This window comes from Tauraco erythrolophus, chromosome 20, assembly GCF_009769465.1.
Source record: "Tauraco erythrolophus isolate bTauEry1 chromosome 20, bTauEry1.pri, whole genome shotgun sequence".
NCBI classification, from domain to species: domain Eukaryota; kingdom Metazoa; phylum Chordata; class Aves; order Musophagiformes; family Musophagidae; genus Tauraco; species Tauraco erythrolophus.
In genome coordinates, this window is record NC_141484.1 from 330,170 (window position 1) to 355,417 (window position 25,248).

General features: G+C 60.9%; 4 protein-coding genes across 6 annotated transcripts; 2 read left to right on the forward strand and 2 right to left on the reverse strand.

The window, feature by feature from the left end:
- The first annotated feature begins 105 nt into the window (after window positions 1-105).
- Window positions 106-10,622, forward strand: PCYT2 (phosphate cytidylyltransferase 2, ethanolamine). Of its 2 annotated transcripts, XM_086624350.1 has the most exons (13): window positions 106-197; window positions 748-836; window positions 1,617-1,778; window positions 3,637-3,703; window positions 4,201-4,285; window positions 5,354-5,398; window positions 6,763-6,901; window positions 7,553-7,635; window positions 7,820-7,897; window positions 8,511-8,576; window positions 8,834-8,899; window positions 9,384-9,472; window positions 10,131-10,622. In XM_086624350.1, exons 1-13 carry the CDS (start codon window positions 106-108, stop codon window positions 10,219-10,221), a joined length of 1,152 nt encoding a protein of 383 aa, XP_086480476.1. In that variant the 3' UTR covers window positions 10,222-10,622. The 2 variants fall into 2 exon arrangements, with proteins under 2 accessions (XP_086480476.1, XP_086480477.1); XM_086624351.1 differs by lacking the exon at window positions 5,354-5,398 and having other exon boundaries at window positions 167-197; window positions 10,131-10,621.
- Window positions 10,623-15,591: 4,969 nt separating this feature from the next.
- NPB (neuropeptide B) lies at window positions 15,592-16,149 on the reverse strand. Of its 2 annotated transcripts, none has more exons than XM_086624287.1 (2): window positions 15,943-16,149; window positions 15,592-15,720 (listed from the first exon to the last, which is right to left on the reverse strand). In XM_086624287.1, exons 1-2 carry the CDS (start codon window positions 16,147-16,149, stop codon window positions 15,592-15,594), a joined length of 336 nt encoding a protein of 111 aa, XP_086480413.1. The 2 variants fall into 2 exon arrangements, with proteins under 2 accessions (XP_086480413.1, XP_086480412.1); XM_086624286.1 differs by having other exon boundaries at window positions 15,931-16,149.
- Window positions 16,150-16,548: 399 nt separating this feature from the next.
- Window positions 16,549-16,892, reverse strand: ANAPC11 (anaphase promoting complex subunit 11). The gene is made up of 2 exons (XM_086624167.1): window positions 16,784-16,892; window positions 16,549-16,694 (listed from the first exon to the last, which is right to left on the reverse strand). Exons 1-2 carry the CDS (start codon window positions 16,890-16,892, stop codon window positions 16,549-16,551), a joined length of 255 nt encoding a protein of 84 aa, XP_086480293.1.
- Window positions 16,893-17,050: 158 nt separating this feature from the next.
- On the forward strand, window positions 17,051-22,116 carry ALYREF (Aly/REF export factor). The gene is made up of 6 exons (XM_086624101.1): window positions 17,051-17,284; window positions 17,477-17,608; window positions 20,331-20,478; window positions 20,589-20,652; window positions 20,825-21,005; window positions 21,857-22,116. The coding sequence occupies exons 1-6, from the start codon at window positions 17,051-17,053 to the stop codon at window positions 21,869-21,871; spliced, it is 774 nt and encodes a 257-aa protein (XP_086480227.1). The 3' UTR covers window positions 21,872-22,116.
- Window positions 22,117-25,248: the final 3,132 nt, after the last annotated feature.

Consider the following 25,248-nt stretch of genomic DNA (forward strand, 5'->3'; position numbering starts at 1 on the left):
GGGGACGCGCCCCAAGATGGCGGCGGGGGCGGGCGCGGGGCGGGGCGCGCGGGCGGTGGCCCCGCTCGCTCGGCGGCGGGCGGCGCCGCCGGTGACAGCGCGGACATGCTGCGCAACGGGGCGGCGGCGGGCGGCGGCGGCTCCGCGGCGGGCGGCGCGGCGGCGCACCGGCCTGTGCGCGTCTGGTGCGACGGATGGTGAGTGGGGCGGGCGGCGGCGCCCGGGGAAATAAACCGTGTTGGCTGCGCTGGTGCCTCCGGCTCCTGTGTGACCGCGGCGCGGCGGGACCCGGCGGCGGGCCGGGCCCCGAGGGAGAGCGGGTCCCTCCCCGCGGAGCCGGGGCGGGAGGACGCAGGAGGCGACCGCTCCGGAACCGGGAGCGCCGTCGGCCTCCGCCGCCGCACGGGCCGCGACGAAGCGGCCGGGGGTTGGGCCGTCCCGAGCGCCCGGGGCGGCAGCCGGCACCTGCCGGGGCGGCCGCGGGGGCAGCGCTGCCGCTCGGCCCCGCGGCGGGAGTCCCGGGCTCGCCCGCAGCCGGCGCTCCGGCCGCGGCGGGGCAGGTTTGCCGCTGCGTGGCGGAGCGCGGCCGCCTGCCCCCGGGAACTGGCTGCGAACGCGTCGGGCGCTGCGCGGTGACATCGCAGAGAGCCTTCAGACCGCCGGGCCCCCGGGGAGGGTCACCTCCCGCAGCGTCCCCGTGCAGTGCCCGCGGGGCCCCAGGCTGAACCGGGGCCGTTGTCTTTCTAGCTATGACATGGTGCACTATGGCCACTCGAACCAGCTGCGCCAGGCTCGGGCCATGGGAGATTATCTGATTGTTGGAGTCCACACAGATGGTAAGAGGTTTTCTCAGCTTTTCACCTCGTGCTGCCTCTAGAATCACCCAGCAGCGTTAGCCCCCGGAGAGCGGACGTACCGTGATACAAAGCAGGCATCGTTCTGCATCTCCTCAAGGAGCAGCAGCCTCCAAAAGAAAAGTGTATCTTCCCTGGGTAAGGGACTGGAGTTACCCCTTTCACGCTTTCTGGAGCGAGGTTTGGGTAGTTCAGAGCTTGCAGGCTTCGTTTGAGGGGTGATCTGTATTCTGTGCTGTAAAAACAATTGAACCAGTTGAAAATCAGGCTGGTTTTGCAGGTGCAAACTGCAGAACTGATATTCCAAAACAAGTTACCGTGCGGAGAAAACTCGTTTCAAGTCCATGTGAGAGTTAAGTGCTAGGAGCTAGTTCTTGTGTGTGAAGATGGATCTTAAATTGTTTTATGGATGCACGTTTTCTAGTGTGAACCGAGCATAGCGTGAAGCTATTGCTTAAAAGGGGAATTTCTCCAGGAGGCACACGTCCCCCCACTAGGAAGCATCTGGGTACAGGGAGGCACTGAGACCTGTTGCCTTCCAGCTGAATTCCAGGGCCCTTGTTACACACTTAGGAAACGCAACTGAATTAAAGTCTTTTCTGATCTAGCTGGGGCTTCCTTCTCAACCACAAACCAATTCCAAGCAGAGTTTAGGTCTGCAGTGAAGTTCACCTACCCGTGAAGTGAGTGAGGCTCCTGTAGGTGAGCGTCTTCGTAGCTGTAGTATGTGCTTCTAACTGGGTTTTTCTGTTTCTCACCCAGAGGAGATTGCCAAGCACAAGGGCCCCCCTGTCTTTACACAGGAGGAGAGGTACAAAATGGTGCAAGCTATCAAGTGGGTGGATGAGATTGCTCCAGGAGCTCCCTATGTCACCACACTGGAAACCCTGGACAAATATAACTGTGACTTCTGTGTGCACGGTGGTGAGTGGTATTCCGAGGCGATAGTTGTATTAACACAGGTCCTCCTGGGCTTGCGTGCTCTTGGTTTCCCTGCTGCAAACCGAGGAACGTTCTGGCTGGCCATCGGGGTACCTCGTGTGCAGAGGTTTGCCGCCTGTGCTGGGCGATGTGGCTGTGCCTGATCTGGAGAAATGCATCTGTGTGCTGGGCACCCCGAGAGTGGCCAGATCCCTTGGGTTTAAGCATCCCGTTCATTTACAAAGATGAAATGCGTTGTCTGACAATTATCCTGAGGTTGCACTTAGCACCAGCAGAAATTTGTGCACAGGAGAAAGTCATTTGCAAAACTTAAATGTGGAAAATGCTGTTAAAAAGGTAAGTGTGCAGAAATACAATCATGTTTATATCTACTTATGCTGGGATGAGATCAGATCTGAAAAGCTTCTCTCTCTTTATCCAGCTGATAAGCTGTTCAAGGGCTTAGCTGACTGTGTGGTCAGAGACCTAGTTCTTACTGTGAACACTTCAGTTTACAGTCTCTGAAGAGAACCAGTGTTGTGACGAAACATTCTTGCTTTTGTACTCTGGCCCTTCCTGGGACTGCTTCTCGTGTTCGTTCAGCCCAAGCCCCTCCTCCCTACCCTTCTGAAGGTATTTTGTTAGTTTGATCAGGTGTAGTCTTTGCACTCATTGCACATATCCTCCCTCATCTGATCCCAGCCACCTGCTATCGATAAGCTGAGTATTTCATTAAATGTAAATAAATCATCTATAAGATAGGCTTTTTCACGTGGACAGGGTGATTATCAAATTCCTTGTTAACTTAATTGCCTGTCCTGAATGTGTGCTGGGAGGATGTGACCACTTACTAGACTCGGTGAGTGATTATGGCAATAGAGAAGCACTCGTGGCCTTTGCTCCGCGTTCCCGGCGTTGATCCCCTCTTCAAATCATTGGGTACTTCTACCTGAGTAATACCCTGGAATGCTGCAGTTTTGCCAGGTTGTGTTTATACAAAAGATGTTTTGAAATAGCTGAGCTTAACTGGGAAGGTGACAGAGCAAACCCGCTGTCTCTGCCTCTCTCCTGGCACGTGGAGCCGTGTGTGCAGCATGTTCCTTCTCCTCCTGTCCCGGTGCCCCAAGGTGAGGGTGGGGGGTTTGAGAACTCCTGCGCGTCCCAGAGCATGCCACCCGACTGCGCGAGAGCCAGCCCTGTGAGCTGCCAGCGCCTGCGCTGGGAACTGGCCGCTTTGCCAAGCGGAAGGCAGCTGAGGCTTTCCCTTGTGAAGATTTTTTACGATCACTAAAAGTGGGCGAGAGTGGTTTTTGTAGAGTGAGTTGGGAACTGTGCCAGTTAGTTAACTCTGTAGAAGGGTGGCTTGATGTCACTGTAGAAGTGCCATCCCTGAGGGGAAGAACTGGCTGTTGGAGGACTGTTTAGCTGACTGAAAAAGTTGTAACGTGGACCAAGGGCTAAAGCCATTGCTAGAGAAGTTCAGATTAGGTGCTTTTTGGCACTGAGACTGATGGTGGCTGTTTATTGGCATTCAGACAGCAGTTCAGTCGTGCCTGCTGCTGGATTCACTGCAAGGGCAACCAGCTCAGGTTTTCTGGACTGAAAAACAGCAGACCAGATGGCTAATGGTGGTTAGCATCCAGGAATACGCTTGTCCCCACAAATACAGTAGTCTTGCAAACCGCTGGCATTTCCATGGGATGCAGGATGTATCCCCTGTGTATGCACAGGGATTTGGATTGCAGGGGTTCTGGTCCTGGCATATGTGCTGGACAACCTGTTCAGCTTCTGCTGTCGTTCTAAAACAGCTTCTGTGCAGGAAGCCTTGGGGCGCAGTTCTGAAGCTTTTCTCTCTCTGCAGATGACATCACCTTAACAATAGATGGCAAAGATACCTACGAGGAAGTGAAGACAGCGGGGCGATACAGGTAACCCGTTGCTGCTTACCTTATCCTGTTTTGGGCAGAGTTTCTAGGAGTTCATGCCCTGAAGGGAAGTCAGATGAAACACAGCTACCTTCAGGTTACACGCTAATTTTGCGGTGGCTTGTATCAGAGCTTCAGTCGCTCCCACCATTTGGGCTTCCGGGAAGCGTCCCAGACCAGTAACTGACTGGGGAGCCTTCCTGATTGTGGCAGATGCTCATTCTGGTCTTCCGGCCTCTGTCAGGAGTTAGCTCTGATGGGAGGTCCGCACAAGGTAGGTTTGCCTCAGATGAGCAGTTGCTGTGGCATGAAGAAGGTGCAGAGTCTCAGCAAATGGATGCTGTGCTTTCTGCCAAGAGCAGGTAAAAGGAAGACTTTCTCAGGATGGCCCCTGGTTTGAATTTATCAGGTGTCACAGGTGTTCCTGTGGTAACGGTAGGAAGAGAGAGAGGCATAGGCTCCTATGGCTCCTGCTTTATCCTTTGCTTGTCTCCCTGCAGGGAATGCAAACGCACCCAAGGTGTGTCCACCACTGACCTGGTTGGCCGCATGCTGCTCATGACTAAGGCTCACCACAGCAACATAGTGAGTCAGGGGGCTTTGGGTGGGAGTGTGGGGTCCAGGGCACTTGCCAGCTCTTTCCTTCTGCTGTCCCAAACAGCGGTAGAGCTCCTGGGTCTGGCTCCTGGGTGCACGGAGAACTGGCAAGCTGATTACGGGCAGTGGCAGCAAAACAACCTGCTTATGTTTGCTTAAGCCCGTCTGAGATCACAGCGTGATCTCGGCCCATGCTGCTTTGGAAAGGTGTGGGGGGATAAAGGCTTCGAGCCCTCGTGACTGGTGTGGGCTTCAGGGACATTATGGGAGCTGCAGGCTAGTCCGTGGCTTCTCCAAGGGTGAAACTGCGTCGTGCACCCACATTGATCTGTCAGCCCAGTGCTGCCAGAGTTGGAAAGTCCCCTTCCTTGCACTGATCTGCATGCTTCTGTCTTCTGCTGTCTCTAGTCTTATCAGACCTTTCTTTAGTCTGCTCACCTCGCTGCCTGGTAGATAGCTAACGTAACCAAAGGAGAATAAAGGAAGTGGTTTTATGTTGGTTAACAAGTTGAATTGACTTGACAAACAAGCAATCCAGTGAACAGAGTCACCTGGATAACAGCAGGAATAAGACAAGGGACTCACAAGAGAGTTTGGGGGTAGAGGGATACCTTGTAGTGTGCTGAGCTGTTAAGTTGGCTTAGCTGATAGGTGTAAGTTCACACCGAGGTCTGGTGCGGTGCTACCAGCTGTCTGCAGAGATCTGAGCCCGTCTCTGGTGGAGCGTCCTCGGAAGGAGGAGGGACGCCGTCACGTTAGGGCTGGTGTAGCTGAGGGAGGACCTAGGTGTGCAACGCTGTCAGGTCTGCAGGTTGGGCAAGAACCACCGTCGCTGTGTGGTGCCAGCTGGGATCATGTAAGGATGCATTTCGTCTGACTCATGCTGGGACACGACTCTGGTTTAGGTATTAACTCGTTTGTCGGCATTCAGTGCCAGGGATCGATGGTGTGCCGCCCGAGCCCGGGCTTCCCGGCACTGCGGCCGCACGGAAGCGTGTTCTTGGTTGGATGAGCTATGTGAGTGCTTAAACGTTTTGACTCTTTATCTCCCTTCAGGATGAGGACCTAAACTATCGGAAGCACACTGACAACTTTGGGAAGGTAATGTGAGTTCTGGTTGTGGACGTCTGGTTGTTGTCCTGTCCGAGAAGGATTCCACATGTGCTTTCTGGCCTGTGTTGCAGGCTCGTTTTTTGCCCCACATTCAGTAGTAACCTCAGTAAAGGTCTGCTGCCCCCGTGAAGGAGCTGCTGTAGTCAGTGAGACGGGCAGGCGCGGCCGCACGTGGCCGGCGAGCGGGCTGTGCTTCAGCGGTGCCACGCAGCTGCTGTGCCCATCGAGCCTTTGCTGGTTTTCTGGCTTGCTTGTAAATTTGTCGCTGCTTCCTTTGGGACCCAAGTGCCTGCGGCTCCCACCTAGGGACTTTTAGTGCTCCCATGCTCCTTTTAGTGCTCACGTCCTGAAAGGTGTTGCATTAGGTCTGGGAAGAATTTGCGTAGCAGACACGTAGCTCGCACGCTGTGCTGCAGAATTCACACGCCTGGTCTTGGAGCAGCAGAGCAGTCCTCCGGGGTTCTCTGCCGTCGTACCCAGCTTGCATCTTGGGCTACCTCTAAAGAGTTGTCAGTCCCTTTTTTCTTTTTTCCCTGGATGCTGGATTGTCCCTGATTAACAAGCACTGGACCTACAGCTTGAGTAAGTCTTTTTTTACTCGCAGGGAGTTTGCTGCCCAGGCCAAATCACCCTCTTTGTTCCCCACCATGGTGGGTTTTTTGAGCAGGCTTTACGGGGCCAGTTGCTCCAGCATGTCTGTTTCCTGCTGCTTGGATCTGGGAAGAATATCTGGGCACCAGGTACCCTGCATGGCCCTGCCAGCTGAGCCCCGTTCCTGCACGCTGCCGTGGGTATGGCTCGCGCCAGTCTCAGCGCTTTCACGGCTTGTGGAGCAGCCAGCTGCAGGGCAGCGAAGCAGCTGCCGGAGTGGGGGACTCGGTGGCCGTATCCACAACTGCCACACGGGTGGGGATAAAGCTCCGTCTTCGGTTTCACCAGCTCTGAGGTCTGGCCCTTGCCGGAGCTCTGGGTGGTCCCCTGCCAGCTTGGCACGCCGTCGGCCAGTGAACGCGTAGGCTGCCTTAAGGCTGGAGAAGAGCGTAGGTTGGTTGTGTTGTCTCCCTTCGTACGCCTTGCCTCTGCTGGAAACCCAAGACTGCCCTGTTGCCTTCCTTCTTCCTGAGCTTTCTTCTCGGCATCTCCTTAGCTGGCTGTTGAGGGGACGATGTAGCCTGTGTTTGACAGCAAAAAGGGCTTTTGTGAGATTGCACAAGCATTTGGTGCCAGGAACGTAGAAAGTCCAAGCTGCTACGAGTTGCGATACGTGCGAGCAAACGGCCTGCAGCTGCGTTCTGTGGGGTCAGCCCCCTCCTGCAGCCTGAAAAGGAAACGTGTGGTGTGTGTTTTCCCAGGGGCCAAAAGGCCACAGTCCCTGGACTGGTGTCTCACAGTTCCTACAGACGTCTCAGAAGATCATCCAGTTTGCATCAGGGAAGGAACCACAGCCGGAAGATACTATCATCTACGTGGCCGGAGCCTTCGATCTGTTCCGTATCCTTGACTCCGTTTTGTCAAGAAAGCAGTGTTGGTCTTTTTGTTTGATGTTTTCATGTTTTGAGGCACCAGATTAGGAGATTTGCCTTGTTTTTTTATTTTTTTTTCTTCTTTTTTTTTTTTTTCTCTGGTTGTGCATGTAAGGGAGGAGGCAGGAGTTCTTACTGGCAGTTTCTTAGTCATGCAGCACTGAGAAAGCAGCTCTAGATCCTCTCTAGAGAGATTTGTGGCTGTTGGAGGATTTCAGGAAGACAGCTGGATACTTTCCATGCTCTAGTGATCACACTCGAGTCCCTCTGCAGCACTGGCTGTCATAGACCAAGTGACTCAACAGGGCGTCTGGAGCAGACACTTCATCCCTGGACAGTCCTTGAGGCCCTGTGCCAGAGCACTGAAACAGGTAGAAATTCTGGGCAGAGGCAAAGTTCAGTCCATGCAAGGTGGAGCTGAAACGATGTCTGGATTTTGCCCAGAACCTTTGGAGCCTGGGGAGGAAGGAGGCAACTGTTCTTAGGACACAGGCGATGAGTAATGCAAAAATAAAATCCCTGGGATTTCTGTCTCCTACTGTGTTTTTTCAGTGCATCTGTTTCTGTCCACCTTTCCCTATTTTCCATGTTAGCTTCAATTCCTTAAACAGGTCTGCAGACATTGGGCATGTAGATTTCCTGGAGAAGGTTCACCAGCTGGCAGAGAAACCCTACATCATTGCTGGGCTGCACTTTGATCAGGTCTGTATATAATGTTGTCCAAAGATGGAGCAGCTTGGCACCTGTTCTTTCCAAAACAAGCAGTCTGTGCTCTGGAAGACAGGAAAGGGATGTATTGGCCAATGCAAGATTTTCATGTTGGGAGAAAGTGTGAGGGAAGGGGGTTGCTTCGTCTCTTCTGATTGCGCGTGGTGCTTTGCCTTAGGAAGTGAATCGCTACAAAGGGAAGAACTATCCCATCATGAACATCCATGAGAGAACGCTCAGTGTCTTGGCCTGTAGGGTAAGTGCCCGTAGGGTGGGTGCCTTTGCGATGTTGCAGAAGCTGCGTGGAGCTGGGTGGTGTTCACCTGTAGCCAACAATCTGTCACAAGTTCTTTGGTGTGCACTGAGAAGGCAAAGACGAGACTGCTGGCTGTAGGCTGCTGGAGGTGGTGGTGAGCTCTCAGGAGTCGCCACGAGGCTCCTCTCATCCTGGCTCACCTGAGCTGTGGACCCCGTCCAGCTCTGTTCCACCGGCAGTGAAAAGGCAGGATGTGCCGCTCTGCTCCACAGCTGTGTTCTTGTAGAAAACTCTGCTCCCTGCAGCAGGGGAGAAAATTCCTGGGAAAGAAGTGTGGGGAGGCCCTGATATGTGTGCCCTGAGCGGTTAACTTCAGAATTTGCTGTATACACACTACCAGAAAGTGTATTCTTTAGTAGAACAAAACGATGCTGTGTGACAAGCAGTGGCTGCTAAACCCACTTTCCTGTTCCCTCATCGGAGTTCGTAACTCTAACCAGACAACCTGCTCACGTCTATTTAGGAAGCAGCCTGGCCTCTGTCTTGGCTTTTTTGGTTGGGTTTGGTTGTGTTTTTTTCCAAATCTGGACTCTTCACCTGGTTTCTTTTCTAGTATGTCTCGGAAGTGGTGATTGGAGCCCCCTACGCTGTCACTGCTGATCTGCTGGATCACTTCAGGGTGAGGGTCTTTGCGTATAGGTGTACGTGAACATGTTGGGGTGTGATGTGCTTAGGGAGCTGAAGGGGTGCAGGAAAACACACGGGTGTAGAAGAAAGATGGTCCTGCTCAGCAGGATTACAGGGAACTGCAGATGCACTGCCAGACCTGGCATGGGAGGGCTGGGTTTGCCATCCCCAGGCTGTGCTGCAGTGAGTGCGGTGGCAGGGAAAGTCCCGTTATCTTTGGGATCTTGTCAGCAACTTTGTCTCCTCCAGGTAGCTCTTGTGTGTCATGGGATGACTGAGGTGGTGCCAGACAAGGATGGTTCTGATCCGTATGAGGTAAGCTACCAGCTGCTGTTGTCCGTGCTTCTTTGTCAGCATTCGATGGATACAGCATGGCTTTCTTCATGGAGCTGAGAATTTGCATTGCAGAGGATGCTGCCCAAGCCAGTCCTTGGCAGGTGATGCTGTTTTTCACCCACCCCTGAGGGTCACTACTTGGAGCAGAGCCTGTAAATCATTCACAACAGCTCTGTTCTTTTAGTCACTGCTCCATTTTGCCTCTTTCTGACAGCCTTGTGGCAGAACGAGAAATGCTGTCATCTTTGCTCTGTGCCAGTCATGGGCAGTTCTGCTCAGCTCCCACCTACGTGGAGCTTTGCTTTCAGCAGTTACTTATTCTGCCTTCTGGGATCACCTTGTGTTGTGCCCGGCTGCGTGCCCACAGGACCTGCCCTGACTCCTGCTCAGCTTTCGCTGCTGAGCTGGAGCCCCCGAGGTCCTGCGTGTGTGCCGCAGGCGAGTCTGCTCTGTCCGCTCACAGGAACCGAAGAGACGCGGCATTTTCCAGCTGGTGGACAGTGGCAGCAATCTCACCACGGATTTAATTGTGCAAAGAATCATCAAGAACAGGTTGGCATTCTTCGTCTCTCTGTTCAGTCCAGCTTGTCTGAGGACTAATTAATGGGATCAGACAGGAAGAGAAGGGGTTATCTAAAGGCATGGAATCAGTGAACTGGTCCTTCATCTTCCGTAGCTTGGGCAGTCTGCTAAAATGTGGATGTACAGGAAAAGGAACAGCTAAACTCCGCTATGCCAATGTGCTTTACAGCGCATTTTATTATTTTTCCTCTTCCTCTATTAATGATAAAATTTCCTTGCTGTATTTTGGGGATTTAGCATGTTATTTCTTTCAGAGTTTGCTCTTTTAGGCCTGAGCCCATTACCTTCGGTGACCTTGGCTCAGGTCAGTGGTAAATTTGATCTTGGTATTAATGGCACTAAGTGACCTCTCCCAGGACAGACCAAGCACGGAACAGCAGCATCTTCCGTGGAGGGAGAAATAAATAGTGTTTGGCCAGTGTGGGAGCCTAGGACTTGGAGTGATGGTGGTGGTCGTGGGGAGCTGTGGGAGCTGGCTCTGACAGAGGGGTCTGGGGGCTGCTGGTGAGGTGTCTGAAGTATTCTCAGAACAATGCGGCGTAGAAGGCCGTGCTCCCTTGCTCCAGGAGCTTTTAGTCTGCTAGAGATGGACGGACGAGAACCTCACAGCATTTTGTGGTCGATGCAGGCTGGAGTTTGAAGCTAGGAACCAGAAGAAGGAGGCCAAAGAGCTGGCTGTGCTGGAGGCCATGAAGAGACTGGAAGAGGAGAAGCACTAGGGCAGCGGAGCTGATGTGTGGGGCAGCGGAGCCGATGCGTGGGCTGCGGAGCACCGCAGCCTCACCCCTCCTCAGGAGGGACCAGCTCTTCGAGAGGGACCCCCAACGGGGACACCGCTGCTGGCGTGCACAGGATGTGCTGTCCTACCCTCTTCCGTCCTAGCGCCTACTGCACTAATTATGCAGACGTAACGAGTCGGGATCCTGCTGCCTAGTTTCTTCTCCATTAATCAGCCCCGGTCCCCTTTCCCAGAAGCAGATTTTACAAAAGAAAAAAAAAAAACTGGTTTTAATTATAACTAATGTTTTAACATGTTGATGTGCTTTCACCTTCTGCCGTTTCTGGCTTTTAGTAGGAGGGAAACGGAGCGGCCACCCAGGGCCCTCTGCCGCTCTGGGTTCAGCTGTCCTGACCGGAGTCTGGTCCGGAGCAGCCCTTCGGCAGGGGGGGCGGCCGGACAGACGCGAGAGCGGCTGCCTCGGGGAAGGGACACGGCACCCGGCCCTCCTGCGCGCTGTGGGTTAGGGCCGCCGCGCCGTCGGTGTGCCGGCTGCCGGAGCTGTCGACGGGCCTCGTGCTCCGGGGTTTGCCGTGCGGCCTCTTCTCAGCCGGTGCCTCCGCACAAACGCCAGACCCAGAGCCGCTTTGGGTTTAGGTGGATAAAGCCCCTCTGTGCCGCGGCTGGTGCCGGCACAATGTTTGCTGCCCCAGTAACGGCGGCGCTGTGGCACCTGAGAGGGGTGGGCGTCTGGTGGCACCGGGGACCCTCGGTCCTGCAGTTTCCCCGGTGGGTTGAGGCGTTTCTCTGCAGGTGGCGTGGGAGCCCTGGGAACTTTTGCCAAAGGCTCTTCCCGTTGTGAGGCAGCCGGAGCCAGTGCTGCTGCGGACTGTGCCCAGAGCCCGGCTTGGAGCTGCACCAGAGCCCACCCAGTGCCTGATGGGTTCCCCGAGGAGGGACCTTGGAGCTGTTTTCCGAGGGCGGGTGTGTGGCACGGTGCCCTGGCAGGGGGTGCAGGGGCTGAGCCCCTTTCTGCCTCTGACATTCCAGGGTGCTGCAGTGGGTGTCCTGGGCTGATCCCAGCACTCTGCTGGACGGTCCTTCCATGCCAGTCCTGTCTCCTCTCTGTTGTAAACTTCTGTTGCTGGTCATTAATTAAACGTTGAAGAGTTGTGTGGTGGTCTCTTTGGGGCTCAAGCCCGGGCAGCAGAACGGGGCCAGGCCCTGGGAACTTGTACAGCAGCTTTGTCCTGGAGCTGCGGTGGGAGCCAGGGCGAGAAGGAGCGTGTTGCCCCTGGGCAGCCCGGCCGGAGCGCTGGGGCTCCGTGGGTGTGTTCTGGCGCTGGTGGGCTATCGCTCTGGCCAGAAGCTGTTCTCGCTGTGGGAGGAGGTTTTTACCGAATTCACTCGGAAATTGAACCAGGCTGTGTGAGGGCGTCTTTGCTTTGCTGTGTTGTGCGGTTTTATTCTTTCTGGACTCTGAAACTGCAGCAGAATTCACACTGGAAAGGTGAGTGTCTCAGCAGGTTGGCAGGCACGGAACCGTGGTGGGTATGGAGGGAGGGGGCTCACGTGGGTTCTGCTGAGTGCTTGGTGTGTCACGACAGACCAGCGTCTGCGGGCAGCTGCAGTGGGTCTGTCCTGCCGCTGGGAGAGGGGCTGCAGTGGGGACGGATCAGCCGTGGGGCTCAGGGTCTCACTGCTGCGTAGTTGCTAATCCCAGAACCTGTGTTGGCGTGTTGGCATTTCAGTAATGAATAGAATATTCATGGAATATATTCATGTGTCACCTGTGACGGGAGCCAAGACACCCACCTGTGTGGGAGCCCTGGGCAGGGGAAGGACTGGAGAGCTTGGACCTCCTGTGCTCTCCTGCTGCAGCTGGAGCCCCCCGGGTGCCTGTCGGGAGCGGCAGTCCCATCCGTGCGCCGTGTCCAGCACAGGTGATGCTGCGAGTGTGTCCGCTCATACTGGGCTTCTCCCAGCCAGGTGTCCCTTGCAGTCCCCCGTCCTCGCTGCTGCCAGCCTTGGTCACTACGCTCTGTGTCCCTCCCCAGGGTGCCGGTGCCCATGAAAGGGCTCTGCTCCAGCAGCGGGGCTGCTCTGGGGGCAGCTCTGCAGCTGGAGGAGAGGAGAGAGCAGCCCTGGGGGTGCAGGTGTGATCCCAAACTTCTGCTGCCCTTTTCGGCGAGAAGGGAGGTAACGTCTGTCTTAGCTCACCTTGGCAGGCGGCGAGACGATGGCTGCAGTGAACAGCCTGCTGCTGTGGCCCCTGCCTGGCTGGAGACCCTCCCCAGGGGCTGGGGACGGCCACCCCGCTCCCAGCGGGTCCAGGTGAGCCCCCACCGCTGCTGCTGCTCATCCCCTGCTGGGCAGGAGCAGGGCTTTTCCCTTCCTGACCAGCCCTAACGGCTGCTCCTGCTGCCAGCGGGGCAGGGATCTGCCCCGGGCTCAGCCGGCTGTCCCGTGGGCTGCACCAGCTGGTTCGTGCCGTAGGCTCTGCCCCAGCTCCCTGTCCGGCTACACCCCAGCAGAAAACAGGGATAAGGTCCTCACCGGCCGGACGGGGATCTCGGCTGCACTGAGGGGCTGCGAGGTGGCACTGAGCCCTGTCCTTGTCCCGGCCGCAGCCGGGGTGTGGGAGCAGGTTGAGGAGCAGGGCAAGTCCTGTCCTGGGGGAGACGGGCTCCGGCCAACACTCTGCCTGTTGTGGGGTGCAGGCAGAGCAGCCGCTGGGCACCGGGCACATGTTCTGGGACCACCTCGTGCCTGGGCAGAGCTGGTGTTCCGCTCCAGCCTGTGTCACAGCCCCAGCTGCCCCGTGTCCCTCCAGCTGAGCCCCGCTGCTCCGGGCGCGTCAGCTCTGCCGCCCGGAGCTGCCAAAGCTGCTCTGCGCCCCGACGCAGCCGTGACGGAGCTGTCGGCCCCTTCCCAGATCCGCTGGCTGCTCAGTGCACAAATAACCCCCCGGCAGCGCCGAGCCCCCTCCCGCAGAGCCTGCAGCAGAGTGTGTCGTTACAAACCGCTCAGCCGCGATGACACATCTGTCCCGGGCTGCGCATTTCCATGTAAACGAGCTGCCCCTGGGCCCAGCCGGCGCGGCTGTTATTAGGAAATGCCACAAGTGCTTCATTTCTGCGCGCGCCGCGCGGGTGCGTGCCCGCGGGTGTCACTTATTTACGTGGAAACATCAGCTCCGCTGGCACAGCTGAAGCGTGGTGGAGCTGCGGTTCCTTCGGGCCTCTCGGAGCCGCTTCCGAGTTACTCTGAAAACTTTTGCATTTAATATTCCTTTCTCCCAGCGCCTCTGGGCCCGTCCAAGCTTCTGTTTACTGACAGCCTGCGAGTCCTGGGGGCAAAACTGAGCGTGGCGTTAAAATACGGGGAAAAAGTATGGTATGACTTTCATGTTTGTGACTCTTTCTGCGGTTTGTTTTCTTGTTTTGGAGTCCTCCCCCTGCCCAAGCACAGAAGATCAAGGCTCTGGTTCCTGCGCCCATCCCACGGAGACACCCCCCCGCCCCCATTGCGCATTGCAGTCCGTGCCCAACGTTTCCCTAACGGGGACTCATTCCCTGGCACAGGTGTAGCAGGTGCCCTAAACCTTGTAAGAGCAGCCGTGGCCCACTGCGGCGCAGGGTCCCCAGTGAAGGGCGGGGGCTGGGGCTTGTCCCCCAGCGCCCCCTTGGCCATTCTCAGAACGGGGCGATGGCGTGGGCAGGCTCCAGTGCCCAGTGGGTCACCATCCGCCGCCACCACCCTGGCCAAAGCCCAGACCCGGCTACTTGCTGCACGTTGGTCGTGGCACACCGGCACGCCGGTCCCGTGCACAGGGAGGGCCGGGGCGCTGCAGCCGCCTGCCACGTGTGGAGCGCAGCACTGGGACCACAGTGCTGAGCTGGTGTGGTGCCACTGCGGGCAGGAGGGCTGCAGCTGGGACACCCGCGTGGCAACGTCGTGGCTGCCACAGCTGCCTGGCCAGCCTGGAGCTGCTGGAGCACTTGTGGTGCCCATGGGATTTCAGGGATGGGGCTGAACTTAGTGGCAGGCACTGGCACCCTGTGGCAGCTCCAGTGGGGGCTTATGGCGCGGTGCTGACCCGGCTGTGGTGGGGACACTGGGCCACGTCCTCTGCTGGGGCTGGTGGCCTTGGAGCCAAGCCAGCTCCCTGGGAAGAAGGACGACACCTCTGCCTGGGCTGTGCCATGCCCCAGCGCAGGCAAGGGCCTTGCCAAGGCCTGTGTGCTGTGGCCAGGGCAGCAGCCAGGGGTGCTTGAGGGGTGGGAGGCTCCTTTCATAAGGTGTGCAGTGTCTGCCGGGGGTGAGTGCCTCCTGCCAGGCGAGGCAGAGCCCTGGTGACCCCCACGAGGACGAGGACTGTGCCCACCCAGGCTCCTGGCCTCAGCCCCTCTCGGATGCCAGGCAGGGGAGGCCCTTGGTGCAGAGGTGTCAGAGGGCTGCTGCTGCCCCACTCTTGTTGCTGAGCCCATCTTCTGCTGCCAGAGCATGGCCCGGGTGCCCCGGTGCCGGGTGGGGGCTGCAGCCGGGCCTCCTGCAGCACAGGGGGCAACGCAGGGACAGGAATGCCCTGCCTGCTGTCATTCACCAGCTGGCAAAGCCCCATCAGCTCCTGCTGCTCCCCACAGCTCAGCCTGGCACCACACTGCCCCTGGAGACTCCTTGGGCCGTGCCCTGCAGCTACTGCTGGTGCCAGGGCGGCCCTTGGGGCTGCGATTTGCTGGTCCGATCAGGGAGAGATTTTTTTCTGCCGGGTGTTTGGGCAGCTGCGGCATCCGAGGGAGGAATGGCCGCCCACAGGGGCCCGGGGCCAGTGAGGCTGCGAGGCCAGAGCCACACCAGCGCTGTCGTAAGTCCCTGCGGCTTGGCAGAGCCCAGAGGTCACGCTGAAATGGGCAGCAGGAGGCAGGTGCTCAGACAGCCAACCAGGCCCCTGCCGCGATGCCCAGGCGGCAGCGGATGGGGCTGCCTGTCTCCACAAGGAGCCAGGGGCCCCCCACAGCCACAGGCTGGGGACTGCTCCCAGCTCCAGCCCACAGTCCTGCTGCCAGCTGCCCCTGACGTGCCCCCAGACGGGCTGTCACTGCCCTCTCACTGAGCGTGTCTCCGGAGTCCCGAGTGCAATGTCCTGCCCGGGGCACAGCCCATGCCCGCTTTGTCCAGCCCGACCCAGGGCACACTCAGCCCCAGACGGGGCCCCCTGGGGCTCAGGGAGGGAGGGGGCTCGGCAGCCCCAAGCTCCCCAGACCTGGGGGGGGCTCCCTGCACCCACGGCACCTCCCCCCTTCCAAGGACAGAGGACACACAGCCAGCCCAAGCGCGTTTATTGCCACCGCAGAGCCCCCGCGCTGGCTCAGGCGTCCGCACACTGCACGGGGTCCAAGGACACGGTCACATCCGCCTTGCACTGCAGAGCGCCCGCGGCTCCTGGCAGCACCTGGCAGCTCTGCGGCTCCGGGGCCACATCCGTCACGCACAGCACCTGCAGGGGAGACCATCAGCGGGGACCAGTGTCCCCGGGCACCGTGGCACCGGCTAGGGCAGCCAGGGTGCCCCTGCCGAGCCCCAGCACCCGCAGAGGACCCGGCTCCTGCTGCTCGCTGCGGCACGGCGCGCCACGGGGCTGGGGAGGGCCCCGGTGCCCACCGCGCCCCGTGCCAGCCCTGGTACTCACCGTGGCGTGAGGCTGCACCAGTGCGCGGGCCGAGCCGGGCAGCAGCACCCCGGGAGCGGGCCGGGCGGCGGTGTCCGAGCGGCGGGCGTGTGGCGCACGGCGGAGCCCGGAGAGCAGCCCCGAGGCTCTGCCCACCGAGTGGTGGGGGGGCGCGGCCGCCTGCCGGTACCAGGGCTCGGCGGGGCGGCACAGGCAGAGCAGCGCCAGCGCCAGCCCCAGCCAGCGGGCAGCACGCATGGTGCCGGCGGGATCGCAGCACTCCGGGGCCGCCGCCGCCGCCGCCCTTATAGCCGGGCAGGGGGCCCGCCTCGCCCGCCCCCGCCGCAGCCGCGCGGCCCGCCCTCCCGGGGCGGCGGGGGAGGAGCTGCTCGCCGGGGGGCCGCGGGGCCCTGCCCGCCGGGGCCGGGTACAGCTCGGGGCGGGTGCCGGCACCGCTACCGGCACCCCCGCGCCCGGCGGAGCCGCTTTCCGCCCCCGCAGGCGGGTCCCGTGGCGCTGCCCGCCCCGGGCACCGGCCCCGAGCGCAGGACACGGGACACGGCGGGGGCGAGCGGCGGCCGCACGTTTACGGGGGGCGTCCCGGGGCGGGGCGGCCGCCGGCGGGAAGCGGCCCCGGTCGCCCCGGCGCGGCCGCCGTCACTCGCGGAACTTCCACTCCTGGCGGCACATGGGGCAGTGCTGCTGCACCTGCTGCGAGTTGAGCCACTTGAGGATGCAGTGCATGTGGAAGCAGTGCGAGCACTGCCCCCACACCAGCGGGCAGTCGTCGCCGGGCACCTTGCCTGCGGCACGGGCAGTCGTCAGCCGCGGCACGGGGCGCCGCCGCCGCCGCCACGGCCGCCCCGCGCCGCCCGCCCGCCGCCGCACTCACAGTCGGGGCAGCAGCCGTTGAACGCCATCCGGCAGATGCCGCAGTTCTCGTCGTTGGCCACCCACAGCCAGGACGCCACGCCGTGCCAGCTCCGCACGCGCACCCGCATCGCCGCCCGCCCCGCCGGAAGTCCCGCCCCGCCGCCCCACAAGGCCCCGCGCACAAGCGCGCGCGGCTGTCGCGCCTTTGCCGCCGTCCCCGCCTCTTCCGCTTCCGGCGGCGGCTCAGCGCGGCCGGAAGTGCAGGCCCCGGAGCGGAGCCGCCATCATGGCCGACAAGATGGACATGTCCCTGGACGATATCATTAAGCTCAACCGGAGCCAGCGCGGCGCCGGCCGAGGCGGCGGCCGGGGGGGCCGGGGCCGGGGCGGCGCCACCCGCGGGGGCGGGCCCGGCCGGGGCGGCGTGGGAGCCGGGCGAGCGGGAGGCGGCGGCCCCGTGCGGAACAGACCGGTGATGGCCCGGGGCGGCGGCAGGAACCGACCCGCGCCCTACAGCCGGGTACGGAGCGCGGCGGGGCGGGCGGCGAGCGCGGCGGCGCCGCGGGGGCCCGGGCCTTCGGCGCGAACGGGGCGGGCGGCGGCGGAATGGGGGGGGCGGCGGGCCCAGCCGCGCGGCCATTTGCCCGCTCTCCGCGCGGCCGGCGGCGCCCCGGTGCCGGTCGGTGAGGTCCCGGTCCCGGTCTCGTTGCAGCCGAAGCAGCTCCCCGAGAAGTGGCAGCACGACCTGTTCGACAGCGGCTTCGGGGCGGGGGCCGGCGTGGAGACCGGCGGGAAGCTGCTCGTCTCCAACCTGGACTTCGGCGTCTCGGATGCGGACATCCAGGTGAGTGGCGCCGGGTGCGGGGGTGTTCGGGGCGTTAATTCACGGTGGCGGCGGCTCCGCAGCTCCCGCCGCCTCCTGCAGCCGGGACGGAGGATCCCCGAGGGAGCAGCTCTGCGCCGGTGACCAGGTTTGTGCCGCGGCGGTGCTGCTGGTCTTGAGGGGCCGACTTGGAAGAGCCGCTGGCTCCTGCCGAGCACTGCCCATCCCCTGCCAGCGCTGCCCATCCCCTGCCAACGCTGCCACAGCATACGTGTGGGAAGGTGGTGCTGGCAGTCGGAACGCAGCTCTGAACAGAGAGCTTGCTGTGAACTGTGTCAGCCCTTCAGACCTGCGTGACCGCAGAAGTTCCGCAGCCGTGCTGTGCGCGTTGCGTGGTCGGATATAATGGGACCCGCTTGCGCAGCGTTGTGGAAGTCGCGCTTTGCTGAGCGTCGAGGCGTTCCTGCGGACGCGTCCATCCATGTGACTGGGAATGAGTTCTCCCTCTTCGCGAGGGAGGATGCGCTGCTCTGCGCTGCAGTGTCCGTGGCCCCTGGTGCGTTAAGCCTTCGAGCTGAGCTGCCTGTCGCGGTCGTGTCCCGCGTTTCAGCCGTGCCTTGGGTCGAACCCGCCGGATCCTCTGCGCTTTGCGTGTCTGTGCGGGGCACGGGCACAAGTCGGCGGTGAGCTGTGCAGAAATAAACGTTTGCAGACACCGCGCGTGTCCTCACCGGGGTTCTGCTGGCTCAGCCGTGCTGCAAAGCGCTTTCCTTTAGATTCTGGTCCTCACCAGCGAAAAACCACCAACCACTTCTACGCTTTCTTTGTCTGCTAAGCCATTCTAGTTACTCTGCATGCTGATCTGGCTGTGCCTGGGGAACTGGAAGTGAGCTTTTCCAGGTCACCTGCTTGCTGGGCAGTGCACTCGGCTGTGGTAACGGTTTTACCCCTCTCATGGAGGTTCAGATTTTGTTTAAATCAGTCCCTTGTTTGTTGTAGTCGGGCCCCGATGTGTAAAACGTAGCTCTGTGAGGTCACCTCCCTTTAACTGGCTCCTGCGCTTCGTGTGGCAGTTGAGGTTTGTCCTTCCTGCCGCTGGCTCGGGCTGAGCTGTGGAGGAACCTGCCCATGTTTATTTGGCGGAGCTGACGTCATGGCTTCCCGCCCGTTCCTTACTGCCTGTCCCGTTACTTAGCGCTGCCTACACGTGGGGATTGCTCGCTCGTTTCTGTGCTAATGGCGGCATTAACCGTCATTAACGTGGTACCAGCAGCTGGCTGAAAGGAGCCTCCAACACTTTGCTCTTGGAGGAGCTGCGTTTGCTGCTGCTCGGGACGGAGCCGTGCTCTCTGCAGTGCAAAGAGAAGCTGGCTCTGGAGGAGCGGCTGAGCGCTGCCTCGTCCGCGTCGCTCTGCGCTCCGGAGAGCTGCTCTCGAGGGCCGTGTGACGTTCCCCTCCGGAGAACGAGCTGGGAGCTCTGCCTGAAGCGCTGGTGCTCGGGGTGGAGGAGCGTGTGCGGTGCTCCGTCAGACGCGTGGGCAGCGAGACGGCTGTGCGGCGGTCAGGGTTGGCAGCAGATGCTGTCGGAGGTGGCCTGTCCCTTTGGGCACCCGACAGCTCTGATGTAGGTGCTGAGCCGTGGAGGCTCGAGGCAGAGTAGGGACTCAGGAAAGTGAGGTGTTCTGTGAAACAGAATCGGTGGCTCCATTGCTGCCTCTCCATGACAGGAATGACGTGCTTACGTAGAGTGCTTTTCCTAATCTAAATTTTTGGGCTGTGTATTTAAATTGCACCTGGTCTAGTAAAGATTTTAAGGAAAAAACCCAAAAAGTCTAGCACAATGAAACTGTGATCATCTCGTGAATCCCTGCACTCACACAGATCATTCTTCCTCCATAAAATGGATTAGGGCCTGGATTGGTTTTAAATAGTCACCCCATTGACTCAGCCTCAACAAAAAGACCTGCAGTTTCCCTCAGAAAAGAAACAGGTTGGCATCGCTTGGGTCTGCTTCGCTGACTGAATGTGTACCCTGCAAGCGATGAATCGTGGAATCATGGAATGGTTTGGGTTGGAAGGGACCTTGGAGATCATTGACTTGCAACCCCCCTGCCATGGGCAGGGACACCCTCCACTACACCAGGGTGCTCAAAGCCCCATCCAGCCTGGCCTTGAACACTTCCAGGGATGGGGCAGCCACAGCTTCTCTGGGCAACCTGTGCCAGTGCCTCACCACCCTCAGAGGGAAGAATTTCTTCCTTAGATCCAATCTAAATCTGCCCTCTTTCAGTTTAAAGCCATTGCCCCTTGTCCTGTCACTACACAGCCTTGTCCAAAGCCCCTCTCCAGCTTTCTTGTAGCCCCTTTAGGCACTGGAAGGTGCTGGAAGGTCTCCCCGGAGCCTTCTCTTCTCTAGGCTGAACAGTCCCAACTCTCTTAGCCTGTCTCCATAGCAGAGGTGCTCCAGCCCTTGGATCATCTCCGTGGCCTCCTCTGGACCTGCTCCAACAGCTCCATGTCCTTCTGATGTTGGAGTCCTGCTTGTTTTTGTCACCTGTAGCAGCTTTCTGGAATCTTTCTGATGGGCTTGTGCTCTCCTCTTTCCGAGTTGTCAGTGGTGTTTTGAAAAGTGCCCGTGGTGACCGAGAGCAGCTGTGTGTGGGGAGCTGCCCGTGCCACCTCTCACCTGTGCAGCGTTTGCAGCGCTGACGGACGTGCATGCTCTTCTCCCTCTCTTTCTCAGGAGCTCTTCGCAGAGTTTGGGACCTTGAAGAAGGCAGCTGTGCACTATGACAGGTCTGGCCGCAGTCTAGGCACAGCGGACGTGCATTTCGAGAGGAAGGCAGACGCCCTGAAAGCGATGAAGCAGTACAACGGAGTCCCCTTGGACGGTGAGTCTGTGGCAGCTCCGTAGCGCGTTTCACGGGCGAGAGCAGCCCGCGTGTCTGTGTCCCGCGTGTCTGTGTCCCGCCTGGGGGCTCACGGGCTCCTCTTCCTGCAGGGCGCCCCATGAACATCCAGCTGGTCACGTCACAGATCGACACACAGCGGAGACCAGCGCAGAGGTGAGATGCCGTACGGCTGTGGGAGCCGCTGTGCCCGGTCGGCGTGTGGCGGGAGCATGCCTGGCCCCTCTCTGTGTCGGAAGCGTGGATCCACCTCCCATTTGGCAAACCTCTGCGTGCCTGTTTGGGTTAACCGGAATGCACTAAACCAGTTGCTCTTTAAAAATCACAGTGTAAACAGAGGTGGCATGACCAGAAACCGTGGTGGTACAGGAGGATTTGGTGGTGGAGGAGGCAACAGGCGAGGTACTCGTGGCGGGAACAGAGGGAGAGGCAGAGGAGCCGGAAGAACTTCCAAACAGCAGCTCTCCGCAGAAGAACTAGATGCACAGCTGGATGCTTACAATGCCAGGGTAAGTGCTGCCCGGGCGCTGCCCATAGATTCCCCGTGGCGTCTTGTTCTGGGACGCGTTGGCAGCCCAGAGCCGGCAGGGAGGAGCGGTCACTTCCCGGGTCGCTGGGCTAAAGCGGTCTCCATCTGCAGCAGCGCCGTGACCCGGCGCTTGGCTTTGCTTTCCGGAGCGCTGTCAGCTGCTGTCAGTAGCTGAAATGGCCGCTGTCCCAGCTCCCCGGCCTGCTGGGGCCAGCGCAGGGGCAGGCTCTTCGTAGCTGGGGCGGCTGTGGGGAACAGTAGCTGTGAGACACAACCCACGGGGATAACGGGCTGCAGAAATGGAAAAACCACGTGAAATCAGTGCGTGGGGTGCTGGGAGGAAAGATTGGAGTTGCTGCTGGCGGATACGAGGTGTAACGCACGGAGCCGTGCGCGTCGTTTGCTGCCCTCGGAAGCAGCTCGGGTGCCTCTGTGCCGCAGCCGGACTAAAATCTCCATCGAGAGTCGGGGTCACGGTGTGACAGCGGTGTTGTAGGAGCGGGATAAAACCGGGGTGAGAGTATGGAAAGAATGGGATGAGCAGAGTTCCAGAAGAAAACGCCATGGGAACGTGGTGTTGCGGAGCACTCTGTGGCGCTGGGGGCGCACAGGCAGTGCTGCTTTGCCGAAGGCTTGGCAGAGGGGCAGTGTCGCGGGCAGTTTGGGGTCGTGCCTTGGTGCGCAGTGGGGGTCAGCTGCGCCAGGCGCTCCTGGGCCCGTGGCTGAACGGGCCGGGGCTGGAACCCACGTCCCTGCCCGCGGTGGGTCCCCAGGGCTGGGTGCCAGCAGGTGCTGGGCGAGCGCTGACGCCTGCTCTGCTCTCTCTTCCAGATGGACACCAGCTAAAGCGGCGGCGGCGCAGGGAAGGATCCGATCTCGCTCCACACTCCCCGCGGGGGCTGCGGCGGCGGCTGCTGGTGCCGCGGCCGGATTTGTTTTCCTTTTTCGTTCCGGGATAGGTTTTAACTCCTGAAAGGGTTTTTTTTAACGCCGAAGCAGACCTGTTTTGTACCGAGTTATTTTTGGGATAAATTTTACTGGTTGCCTGGCGGCCCGAGGTGGCTTTTCCACCTTTGCCGTAATAAAATAGAACCGTGTCTAGAGCTGTGCCCGCCGCGCCCGGTCCGGCCCCGCCCCGCCCTCCTGCGCGCGCCTTCCCGCGCCCCGCCCCGCCCCACCGGCCCCGCCCCGCTCGCCTGCGCGCGCCTTCCCCCGCCCCGCCCCGCCCGCCTGCGCGCGCCTTCCCGCGCCCCGCCCACCCTCGCGGCGCCCCGCCCCTCCGGCACCACCCCTTCAGCCGGCCCGCCAGCGCGCGCGCGCGTATCTCCTGCGCCAATCAGCGCGCCGGTCCGCGGCCGGAAGTGAGGTGACGGGCTCTGCCTTGTATAACGGGAAGTGACGGGCGTGTCCCGGAAGTGAGGGGGCGCGCGGGCGGCTGGGCGGATCCCGGCGGCGGTGTCACTGCGGCGCGGAGCGAGCGGGGCCGGTAGGGCGGGGCCGGGCCGCGGCGGGGCGAGGGGGGCGGCGGGGCCGGTAGGGCGGGGCTCGGGGCTCGGGGAGGGGGGCTGGGGGCGCGGGGCCGGGCCGGGCGCGCCGCGCCCCGCTGGAGGTGCGGGAGCGGCCCCGGTGCCCTCGCGCGGCCTCCTGAGGGGCGGGATGAGCCGCGGTCCCCGGCGGGGCCGCTCGCGGCACGGGGCCCGCAGTCGGGGCGGAACGCGGCCGGTTCGGGCCCCTCGGGCGCCCCGCGCTGCCGGGACGGCGGGCGGCGGCCGAAAGGAGCGCGGGGCCCTTTCCGCTTCCCGGGGCGGCGGGAGCTGCGCGCGCTCGTGTCCCGGGCGGGTTTTCCGTAAATGGTTTCTGGCTCCGAAATGAGGAACTTGGAAGCGGCGGCCTCGGGGCCGCTCTCCCCCCGCGGAGCGGTGAAGCGCCGCGTTCCCCGCGTGCCGCCGGCGGCGCTGCGGTTCGGCTCCGCGGGACGGTCCGTTCTCCCGCTGCCTTCGCGGCCCCGCCCGAGGGCCGCCCGGCCTCCGCAGGCTCCGTGCAGCGAGCCCGGACGCTGCGACTCCCGTGTCTTAAACGAGCGGAGCTCCCGAGCGGCTCAGCTGTTGCCCTGCGCGTTTGGGTCCGGGCCGATTGTCCGAGCGTTTTCCCAGCGCAGGTATCCCAGTCCTGCAGCTGCCGAGCGGGGGCGGTTGGCACGGGTGGGGCACGCTCCCGCCTGCAGTAGCGGGGTCGCCGCACGGATGGTGACTGCAGCCCGTTTGCCCACGGAGCTCGCGGCATCCCGGGTGCAGGACAGCAAGAGTTTTGGACTTATGAAACTGCGAGCAGCTGGAAATACCTGCTCATGCCTTTGGCTTTGCTCCTGACAGGTAATGCCCTGTGGGCGACCTGCAGACCGGGGTTATGTCCTGAGGGAACATAAAGCAAAATGAAACGTCTCGTCTCCAAACTGCCGAGTGTTCGAAAGGCAGCAGGCTGTTTCCAGAGTGCCTCACCCCAGAGCCGTGAGCCAGCGGCAGGGATCAGGCAAGATGGGAGTCCTCTGGGATGCTCTTGCAAAGCGACTGGTGCAGCGACATCATCCCGACGACCCCTTGCCTCTGAATTCCTGGCTGGTGGGCCAGGGCAGTGCTTGGCCTCAGGAATTGTCAGTCGCCAGTTCCCCCTTTTCCAGGGATGTGGCCCCGCTCCCTCCTGTGCCCTGGGAGCCACCCAGCCCTGGTTTGTTTCTGATCCAGCCTCCAGTTGCCACCATACGCGGAGCCGGAGCGCAGCTGGAGCTGGCCAAAGCGGTTCCGGCTGCCTGTGCTGCTGCAAAAGCTGCTGCTGTGCTGTGAGCTCGAGTGGCGAACTGAGCCAGCCGGGAACAGCCCTGCAGAAATGGTTGTTAACTGGATCAAATCCCAACCCAGTTCACTGTGTGGCTGCACAAGCTTTGCCTTGCGCCGCGGGGAAGAAGGAAGGGTGGGGACTGCTGGAAGGAGTTGGCACTGCTGCCTGGCCCCGGCTGCACGGTGACCTGCAGGACGCCCGAAGCCGATTAGCCCACCCGCAGAGACTCCGGCTAACTCCGTTTTCACGGGTGCCGTGATCTGCATCCCTGTTTACCGCTGTCTGCCTGGAAGCAAACAGGGTGATGTTCCTGAGCGTTTTTTCTGTCTGGCAGAGGGTGGAGCTCGTGCATTCGTGGCTGCTGCCGCCTCGGTCCTTCATGAGAAGTGGTGAGGGAATCCAGGAGGAACTGCGGACTTGGGGAAGCCGTGAAGGCAGCTGAGTGCGAGTTCCCAGGTGAAAGCAGTTTAGCCTCCTGCTGCCTTCTGCAGGGGTCTGAGAAGAGCCTGGGGCTGTTTCCCTAGGCCACTCCACAGCCCAGGAGCCCACCTCCTGTAATTTGCTTTCAGGCTTGGGGGGGCTGGGAGCCCCCTTCCCTGCCGGCCATGGCAGAGGTCACAGCGGGTCTGTGCCGGCTCACAGGGCCGGGGGCCTCCCAGGAGCCACGGAGGTGCCGGCTCCAGCGTTCGGTGACCCGGGTGAGCCTTAAGAGCCAGAGAGCTGCCGTGCAGAGGTGCTGAGCCCGGCACTCGAGCGTCTCTTGAGCATCAGAAGGAGCTGAAGGAATTTCCTGCCAAGCGCCTCAGAGCAGTGCCCAAGGTTGGACTTGTTGAGCTCCCGTGAGGCGTCCATGCCTGGCCGGAGGTCAGCGGCACGGCAGAAAGGCTGGGAAGGAGCTGAGCCCCGGGACGGGCCGCTGCGGGCTCCCTCCCCGTGTCGCTGTGCACCGCTGGGGGTCTCAGCGTGGCGCAGGCGGGATGTACGGGTGTGGTTCTCGTCTGTCCTGGCGCTTCACGTGCGATCCAGTCCCGTGGCTTCGCCTTGTCTGGCAGCGTGGTGCTGGGCGTTCCGCACCTGGCAAAGCTCTGGTTTGCTAGTCCTGAGCTGCAGTAAATGCTGTGTCTGAGCAGCTGGAAGGGCGAGGCGGAAGCCCTCATAAAAGTTCCAATGCGATTAGAGTCTCCTTCCCGCCCGGCTGTGTGTTCGGAGAAGCGGCCGAGGCGCCGCGTGGGAGGGGGCGGCCGGCTCAGCCCGCAGGGTGCCTCCCACCCTCGCGCCGGCCGGCCCGAGAGCCTGTGTCTCCGCAGCAGCAGCTTTGGCACAGCCTGCCCGGAGACGCTGTTCTTCCGACCGCTGCTCCCGGGGAGGTGCGCTGGAGGGGGCAGGGG